The sequence below is a fragment of the Pteropus medius genome, unplaced genomic scaffold (genome assembly GCF_902729225.1).
Source record: "Pteropus medius unplaced genomic scaffold, Ma_sr-lr_union100, whole genome shotgun sequence".
NCBI lineage: Eukaryota > Metazoa > Chordata > Mammalia > Chiroptera > Pteropodidae > Pteropus > Pteropus medius.
Genome location: NW_024351543.1, coordinates 10,998,403 through 11,008,395, shown reverse-complemented (window position 1 = coordinate 11,008,395; position 9,993 = coordinate 10,998,403). Strand labels below are relative to the sequence as shown.

Below are 9,993 nucleotides of genomic sequence, written 5' to 3'. Positions count from 1 at the left end.
CCCCAGCACTCACCTGAGTGCTGTGTCTGGCCACTACTGCTACACTTCCCTCTTCCAGACAAGAGCATGATCAGTATTGTCCAAGAGACTCAGGGATCTCAAGGCAGAGCTGAGAACTGGTTCCCACCGGCGAGCTAGCTCACCCCACATTCCCTCACTTTCCATATTGCTAACAATGTAATGACAGCATTTCAGGCAGGGGTTAAGGAGGGGAAACTTTCTCACAATACATGTACTCTTCGATGCTAAGACGTATCCCAGCTTCGGAAACTTTAAATGGGACTAGAGAAGTCTTTGGAATCGAGGAAAGAATGCAGTAAAAGACAGAAAATAATTAAGTGCCAGATTGTGTCCTGAGGACACGGGTTTGGGAGCTGTGGCCGGAGGGCTGGCATCCTCAAGGAAAGTCTCATAGAAGGGGCAGCCTTGGGCTGAGCCCTGAGGGGGGATCAGGTTTCACAGAGAGAAGAGCATTCCAGACATGGGATCAGCATAAGCCGAGGCACAGGTGGGATCAGCAGTCACACCTGAGCAGACGCCCGCCCTTGGCTCAGTTGTGTCCCCTTCCTCAAAAGGTTACTTTAGTAGGTCAAGATGAAGGGAGGGGAGATTTGTCAGCAGGATTTTCAAATGCTGGCCGAGCCAAGTGGGTCCCTGCCTCATTCTCTCACTCTTCAGCCAACAGGCAGAGATCAGATTGGAAGCTAAAATTCAGTTTCCCCTGGAGGAAATATAGGCTGGATAATCTCCCTGTCGGGCCAATTCCAGCTGGTGTCATTTAGCTGTCAGATGATGCATATAATTGTCTATGATGTAATTAACATGTCTCTCTGCAAAAAAAAAAAAAATTATACAAAGATGTGGCATAGTCACCCACAAACTTAACACAAAAGCCATCCATTTTTCATATATCCAGCTAGATGTTGTTTTATCTTCTAAGAGGAAAAAGCATCAATGGGACTATGTGATTTTCCTAGATAATTTATGCAGATACGTTCATTGAAGAGTCATTGACGCTTTCTTGCCCTTTCTGAGCGCTGGTGCTTGCCCGAGGGTCATGCATTTCAGACTAATAATGATAACCATTTCCATAATAAGGTATTATATGTAACGTAATATGTCGTCATAATTAAAATCTCTAATTTCATCGCAAAACTTTCAGAAACAGGATACTCTGATATGCTCACCACTTATTTCCTGCTCTCGTGACAGGGTTTTTGAAGTGTTTTGAATTCAGCTGTTTTTCAGAGCTCTGACTCTCCAGTCAGTATTTGTAACTGAATTCATTCTCAAATAAAGCTTTGTCTCTTCCCAGTGTAAATCCCGTCTTGTAAGACTATTGTAGTAAGTTGTGCTTTTCATACAGTTTTTAAATATTATGTCTAGAATTTTCTCGTTTGTTTTTAATTTAAATATATCTGTATTTTATTTGTAGGACTCGAAACCACACCGCCTCAGTGTATCTCTTGTAAAATGAGAAATAGTTTCTTGTGACATGCACAGTTCACATTAAGGATTCATTTTTGCACTAGGGCAGTTTTTACAGTTTTACGTATCAAAGTTGCTATTGAAAAATGACGGAAAAATAATAATAGCCACCATTTATTGCTCACCTACAGTATTCTGGTCATTTGCTAAGTGTTTTATATAAACATTATTATATCATTATAAATATGGTATTTCTTTCTCTACGGCCTGTTTATCTCTTATGCGTATTTTTCCTGTATTTTCTATTCTTTTTCTTCTCCATGCTTCTACCTGGATATCTTCTACTGACCCACCTTCTGGGTCACTGGTCTTCCCTCCTGCTGTGTCCAGTTGACAGTTAAATACATCTTGTCTTCTCAGCACCTTAGCCACTACCTTTTGCTTAGTTTTTCAGTCTCAGAGCCCCGCGCTGCTGTGGAAGCAGCGAATGCCTTGAGAGCGAATGTGGTGTAGAGAATATCGCACTCCCCTCCATGTGCTTGCCTTCCGTTGGGGATCATGGCTCTCAAGTCCGGGCTGCCTTAGCCCTGAGCTTTAAGTTTTCCTCCACTCTGAAGACTTCCAGAAACCCAGGTCAGAAACCCGAGAACTTGGCCTGTTAGCCACCATTCTATGTTCAGTTTCTTCACCTCTTGTTCCACACTGCTTACAAATCTGCAAACAGCTTGGGAGGAAAGTGCCACTTACATTTTAGAGTCACCTCAGTGTTCTCGCCTTCTCTTTGGAACCCTAAACTCTGAAGTACTGGCTGCCTTGATAGTTCCTTGATACTTTCAAACAGGTATGTGTGTTGTGTGTGTGGGTGGATGTGGGTGGGTGTGGGTGTGGTCGTGGTCCAGCGTTTCTAGTCATCCTCAGTGGAAGAGTAGACTTCAGTATTATTCTCTTATTACTAGAAATACAAATCCTTCAAGTTTGCTTTTAACAAATCTTCAAGCTTATGAGAATTCAAATTCGCCGATAACATTTTAACCATCATTCTCATCATTTTGATCACAGAGATACAGGAAAAGGCATTTCACTTTTGAAGATTTCTCATTTCGAGGAGTGCCTGCAAGGTCATCGTAGGCAGAAGTGGAGTTGAGTATGGAGGGCAGAGAAATTGTGAGAAAGGATACAGGATGGAAGGGCCGAAAAAAATCACATGTTGAGAAAAAGAAAATATACTGACACTTCTTTAAAAAACAGAGGGGTTTCCCCTGAAACAGTTATCTGGCTTAATGCCGGTGGCTTATTTGCTGACCTTCTGTGTTATTTGCCAATGTAAAGTGAGGTCAGCCCTTCCCGTTTTCATTTTCATTTCGTTTACTGCTGGTAGCTGCTCGTTAGCTAAGGACTGTGAAAACCCTTCAGTTCTTGGAGAAAAGCAGCTGGGGAGGTAAGTTTCTAATCCACGTGGCTGGCCCCGGGGTGCATGGTGCTCAGGTCTTCCGTACTTAGCATCACAGAGTGAGAGTTGGAATTGAACCACCCTGGGCGTTTCCCCAAGTAGTAAAACAGCTCTTCCTCTGACCAAGTAGATGATGTCTTGTGATTTGAAGGTACTTATACTCTCCAGTGAAAATCCCATGGTTCCACAAAATAAAGGAGACAAAAGACTTTGAGGCTTCTGACTGACAGCTGCCTAGATGCCCCAAGATAACAGGCAGAGTGTCATCACCTCTCGCAGACACCCTTGTGTGGCGGCACCTGCCTGACTGGGCCTCCCCTGCTGGGTTGTCTGTCTGAATTCTTTCTGTTTCATTTTCAGAGTAAGGTAATTAATGAGATGGAAGCCCGAGGGGCTCTCGGTGAAGGAATGGGGGTCTGTGGGATGGCGCCTCAGGCATGTTTCCCTGAGCTTCTTACTCCCTCTTGTCCGCAGACCCTATGAGGCCCTATAGCCCTCTAGGCCCCCCCAGAGAACGCCTCTGCATGTGAGGCGAGCCAAGGTAGGAGGAAGATGTAGTCCAAAGGAGGATAGAGCCCTGGAAAGTTGAGTAGACAAGCTCATGGTATAGGCAGAGGGCCAAAAGTAGGTCTATATGAGCCGGATCTGGGAGAACTGACCCTGTACACTGAGACAGGAAAATACTTTTGTGGAAGGAAAAAGGAAACATGGAGTTTGGGCCCGAATCAGCATATTCGAGGAAATTCCTTGTGGAGTTAGAGTTTGGAGACAGGTGGCGGCAGGGTGGGGCGGGGGGCGGGGGTCTCTATGTTGTAACGCACTATGCCCACGCCTAACCTCACTGCATACCCGTTTCTTCTCTCGGTACCCACGATGTTGAGTGGCAGCAGCGTGTCCGCTCACTCGCCCAAGCTGCACACCGGGGCATCTTCCATACCTCTTTCTGTCATTCCCCACATGCAGTTACCAGGTCCTATCATCTCTTCTTCCTAAATCTCCCTCATACCTCTCGGCTTTTCTCCATCTCCTCTGCTGTGTCCTGGCTCAGGCCCTCAGGATCTTTCTTCTGAACCCCAGTGACAGCCTCCTCCCTAGCCTACTTGTCCCCAGGCCTGCTGCCATCAATCCACTTCCACGGGACAGCTAGAGGGATCTTTCTAGAACACAGCCTCCTCCAACCTCCTTCCTGGTTTCCCTGCTTCCAGTCTCACGCTTATCAATCCAAGAAACCAGAGAGATTTTTCTGCAACACAGCCTCTAGCATCACCTGACTCCCAGTTAGCTCTCCGTGACTGTTCTGATGAAGTCGACCCAACCCGTAAGTCCCTCTGAGATCTGCTGTCTGCTTCAGCCTCCTCTCCCCTCCCTTCTGCCCATAAGCTCAACTTTCCCACCGTTGGCGATCACGTGCAATCCCCTGGACACCCACGCCCCTTCTACCCCGCTGGACCAACCATGCCTCCTGCTTGCTCTCTGTCTAACATCTTCTTGTCTTATGACTGAGCCCAGAGCACCTCCTCTGGGAAGGCTGCCAACCCACAGTCCGAATCAGGTGTCCCTCATTTGTGTCCCCAAAGCCACCTCTGTCCTAATGCATGTACTAGATTGTCACTGCTGGCCTGTTTCCCCTGAAAGTCTTTCATCTCTGTCTCCCTGGGGCCCAGCACGTTGCCTGGCATAAAGTAAGCACCCAATAAATTTCAGTTTGAGCATATGTTAAGTTCCCTATAAAACTTCCGCCACTGCAAATTCTGCCACCAGTCCGGGTGGTGTTCTCTGTGAGGGCTCCTTCAGTTTTCAAAACGGAACTCTCTCTAGATTTTCAGCAGGAAAGATAGCTTCTTGCCTTTCGGTTTGTCAGCATAAGTGTTTGTTCAACTCTAGAAGCTTCAGTTTGTAGTGGTGATTTTTTTTTTTCTTCTTTTTAAGCAGTAAAATTTTAGCAATTACAGTCTGTGCCAGAACCCTAAGCCTCCTTCTCTACCCTCAGGAGTTCCTCCACATAATTGCAGTGCTGAGCTGAGGGAAGCTGCACTTCCAAAAAATGAAAAGGAAACCACTCAATGTGGCTGCTACTTTTCCTTTGTAGCTCTGGGAAAAAAACAAGCACAGTGTGGGAGGGAGGGGCCGTCCTTTGGGGGTGTTGGCTCGTTGCTAATTGCCATCCCCTCCTCAGCCTCCACCCACTGCGCAGTGTGGTTTGGATCCCTTCTGCCCAGAGCTACTGGGATATGTAATAAGAAGCTGTTTTCAAGCTTCTTAGTTAAAACAGGTTCATGCAGTCAGCGCCAGAGCGCAGCATCCGCACCCCGAGATGCCAGAATGCATAACTCATCCCAAGGAAGCGGTGCCGGGGCATGGGGTCATGGCTTGAGTGGCTGCGCGTTTAGGAACAGCCCTCGCTTCAAGCCTCTGTTTCTTAGTTGTCATTTATTGACATTCATACGCGCGTGAGAAACATTCCCCCACCTCCACCGAACTCCCTTCTGCGTCCTCTTAAGCACACAGATGATTTTTCAGGGCGAGGTCAGAACCTAAAGCGGGTGGGATAATTTTTAAATAGTATTCTGTGGACTTCAAGGAAAGCGGTTGCGCTTCAGGATCTAAGAATGAGTCCTTCCACCGCTTACTAACTCTAGGATGGAGCACAGTGTATCTGAGCTTCTGAGCCTCTGTTACCTCATCTATAAAATGGGAGCAATAATCTACCTGCTCAGGTATTATGTGGATTAAGCGGGATAACGCTAACGCCTTGGCCCGGTCTCTAGAATACAACCGCTAGCCAAGAAATGTTAAGTTGCTTCCGTGCCCCTCTTCCCCCATATTCAACCTCCCCCCCCAAGAATAAACAACAACATCATAACTGACTTATTTCAACATGAATGATTTAAATGCAAACCCTTAAAATAGTCTACCTTAAAGAAACACTAAACCATTTATTTGTAAAAACATGAAAATTGTACCCTTTATTCTCCACACCCCTGACCATCTTTAAATTCTGCTCAGCCAAGTCAGCAGGCAGAGGGGATCTGGATCCCAGGTGTGTGTTTTGCTCCTTTTACCCAAGAGGATGGGTATTAAAGATCTGTTGCTAAAATCTGAAGTTCAAGAGAATTTTCTGGAAGCAGTTTATCCAAAGGCTCCCCTATCAAACTGCTGGTAATGTCCCGTATTTTATTTATGCCGAGTGATTATAGCTATTCCCAGCTGAATGCTTTTCTGATGCTTTGTACATCATCTGCTAATCACCTCAGAGTCATCTGTGCCCCTTTGCCCTGTTCTCCACACCTCGCAGCTCAGCAGCCACAGGCGCGGCCACGTCTGTCTCCCCTTCCATGCCACCCTGGCTCGGGCTTCATCTCCTTTCCTGAGCTGCTGCCGGAAGTTTCAGCTCTGCCCTCCAGTGTCCCACCTGTGTCCTCCTAACGCCTGCTGTTCTACTCCGCAGCCCGGAGGAAACACAGGGCTCCATGACCCAGAAAACTGGGGGCCACCCTACTCTTTCTCCGAGGCAATTGAGATAGAAGCAACAAACAAAACAGAGCTAAAACCCTCTTTAACTTGGTTTAACCTGGTTTCCCGCTTCTCTTCTCCCCCAGCTTATTTGATCACAGACCCTTTTATTTCCTTCCCTGCTGGGAAATTTGAGGTTCAAATAACCCACCCGGGAGGATGCTACTACAGTTTGTTATGGGCCGCCACCCATTTGCTTGTCCGAGCAGCTTTACGTAGGAGTCTTTATGTAGGTCGGTAAAGACTCCCATAATAACTTGCTGTGTGCCACCCAAAAGGAGGAGGTAGAGCACTGTGTTTCCACATGGAACCGTCTCTAGGATGAATGCTAAGCGAAGAAAGCAAAGTGCAGTCTGTGGTGAGCTATCAATTGCCTGCATATGTTTAGACTAGGTGAATACCCCCAAACTGACAGGCATGTCTGCCTCTGGAGAGGGGCGCTGGGTGTCAGGGAGCGGTGGAAGCAAAGTCTTCACTGTGCACCTCTTGGGAACTTCAGAGCTTTCTATTGATTTGGACACAGCACTAATCTGCTTCAGGCTCCACCAAACTTCACACAGAGAATACTATGAAGTCCTTAGCTCTGCTCATGGCCCCGTCGTTGGCCCTTGTCTGCCCACCCAGCTTCTCTCACTCTCGGACTGGGCCACTCCAGCTTTCCTGCTGGCTCTGTCCCGTCTCTCCTGTGACAGATGCACAATAGTGAGGACTTGGCTCATCGGTGCCACTTCTCAGACTTACACTGTTCCACTTGGGAGCCCATCTCCCACAGAGCCTCCAGGCACAGAATGTGGGACGACCCACCCTTGACTACTCCTCAAACTAACTTGTGAGCCTGGAGGACCCAGGTCCCTGGGACACGGTGACACCTTGTGCAGAAAGGCCAGGGACTCCAGGATTGAACAGCTGGGATTGAAAATCCCTATCAGCCTGTGTCCTGGGGAGCTTAGCCTTGCACATTTATTTTCCTGTTATTGTGCAGTAGAGGATAATAAGCCCCAGCTCACAGGGTTTGGGTATGTTGCTCATCTCTCTAGAACACCTTGCACAGGCCCATCTCATAGGTGTTCACTCCATACTTGTTTTCTTCCCTTCGCTTCCTCTGCTTTCCTGTTATGGCTATCAACCTATTGTCCTCGTGGGTCTTCAAGTGCAAAGGAAACCACAGAAGGCCAGAAGTCGGACTTTTATCCCAGATTTATGGATGACTGGCTCTGAGAGGACGCCAGGCCCCTCGGTGTCTTCAGGTCTCTTTGTCTAACACAGGATCCATATTTATCTCAACGCAGAAAAGCTTTGATCATCAAAACAGCACGAATGCAAAGGGTTAGCACTGCAGGGTGAGTGCAGATGCTCTCCTGCCCGCCAACTGGCTTATAAGAATATTTGGAAGATGAGTAAGGTAATGTCTTCCATATGCTAAAGAGAAGACGATTTAGCACCATGCAAGGTAGGGTGAAGAAGCCCCCACTCACTCACAGAGTGACCTTGGGCAAGACAGTAATTGTTTTCGGCCTCAGTTACCTCATCAAAAATATGAAAATAATAAAATTCTACCTCACAGGGGTGGCTGTGGGGATCACATGAGGCAATGCATGTGGAAGGTCTTTGTGAGCTGTGAAATGCGCCGCAGTCCCGCCAACGCGGGCCCTTCATGCGCCTGTTTGTTTATTGTTTCAGCGGAGAGTGCAGGATGTCATCAGCCCCATTGTATTTGAAGCCGCCTACAGCCTGGGTGAGCACGTGACTGGAGAGGAGGACAGGGAACTGCCGGCTCTGACACCAGTGCTCCGCTGGAAAAAGGGACAGAAGATTGCCCAAAAGAATCAGGTCAGAACTTTAAAAGCTCACAACTGGGTCCAAAGGGGGCTGTGACATGTGGCAGGAGTCATGGCCCTGGCTGCCTGGGGGACTGAGGCCAAGGCACACCCCCTCTCTGGGCCTCCCTTTCCTGATCTGGAAAATGACGAAATTTATGTTTTTGGGTGTTGCTTCTAACAACCACATGATTTAAACACATTGAGGCTATTCTCAAGCAATTAGGAAATTATAATCCCTCTGAGGTCATGAACTGACCACTTCGCCCTTGAATTTATGTCCTATTCCTAGACTGTTTCCAGCGCATAGTAGGTGTGCAGTCAGTGTTTTATCGGTGGGGGAGTGAGTGGAGTGGAGAAACACGAACTTCGTCCCACTAGAATTGGTAGTTGAATTAAAAATGCCCGATCCGAGTGTCTCTGGAAGCCGGGGCACCGTGAGTGCGGGCAGGCCCCTCACCCTGTCCAGTGCTTGTCAGATTCCACGGTGTGTCATGATGGAGAGCTTTAGAGTGGGGCTGGGTGCAGGCTATACGAGGCCACATGAGACTGGAGTGAGCCTCAGAGCTGATTCTGTGTAGCAGCACTGGCCTGTCCGCCCTGAGCCACCTGTGAGATGTGCAGTGCTGACTACTAGGCAGGAAATATGCAAGGAATCTGTGATTTCCAAGTCTGTTTTAAATCTTTCTTTAACACCCAAGATCGCCACAGATCCAGGGCCCTGGGGAAGGTCAGGCAAAACTGGATTTTGGCTAAACCTGACTCCTGTGCAGGGTGGGGACAAAGCTGTGGAACCACTCGTGGCCCCACCCTCCACTGTTCTGACTGTTCTGGCTTATGAGGAAACCAGCAGATTAGTGGCCCCCTCCTGACAGATTAGACTTGTAAATAGAACCACAGAGAAGTGTTTGGGGTTTGAGATGTCCCTCTAGATGTTCAATTAAGTGGTGATTTTTTTTTAACCTAGGCTTTCCTATCTTCTCCCAAAATCTAACCCATGTGGTCTTGGATCAGGTTTCCTAGAAGCAGAGCCTGAGACAAGGATTTGGAAACACCTATTCTAATGAGGCTGTGCTCTTGGGAGAAACCTGTGAGGAAATGAGGGAAGGGGAGGGGCCTGAGCAAGAAAGTGGTGTCAGCTAAGGTCCAGACTTGGCCTGAGGCAGGGAACTCTAGGGCATAAATTATATCAAAGAATTGTCTTTTCCTTGAGGTAAGGGGGCTGGCCTTTCGTACTCCATAATAGTCAGCCATTGGCTGCCTGTGGGGTGTGGTAGGGGAGTGTAACCCTTCTTGAAGGAGACCTCCTTCAGCTTGGGACAGGTCTCTGGAGAAGGATGCAGAAGTGAGCCATTAGCTGCCTATACTCACATCAGCTGGGGGGTGGGGCTAACAGTGCCCGCTGCCCATATGCACACAACCTGTTGGCAATACTGCCTTTCTGAATGCTGCTTTTGATTTCAAACGTGAGCTTCTTTCAAAACACAAGTACCCTGGAGCATGGCCAGTGTGCCCTGATGGTCTTTGATACTTAGAGCAGGCTCTGGGGGAGTGAGAAGAGAGACCTGGAGGACATTGGGTATCTAAGTGGGTGGGGCAAAGTGGAAGGGCTGGCATGCAGGGGAGGCATGAAGAAGGCGAGGAGAAGAGGAGAGGAGGGTATGATGAAGAAGCAGGGAAGGAAGCCGATGAATTCTACCTGGACTGAGGAGTAACAGTTAGTGTCATCTCCTGATGGAGTGTGAAGAAGAGGTCAGTCTGGGGACTCAGTGAATCTGAGTACTA

At 47.9% G+C, this 9,993-nt stretch overlaps 1 protein-coding gene across 1 annotated transcript in view; it reads left to right on the top strand.

Annotated features, from left to right (window-relative positions):
* ITGA9 (integrin subunit alpha 9) overlaps window positions 1-9,993 on the top strand; it is a 295,468-nt gene that overhangs the window by 143,980 nt on the left and 141,495 nt on the right. Inside the window, exon 16 of the mRNA XM_039843320.1 lies at window positions 8,072-8,221. Coding sequence (XP_039699254.1) covers window positions 8,072-8,221 — 150 coding nt within the window. The remainder of the gene's footprint in view (window positions 1-8,071; window positions 8,222-9,993) is intronic.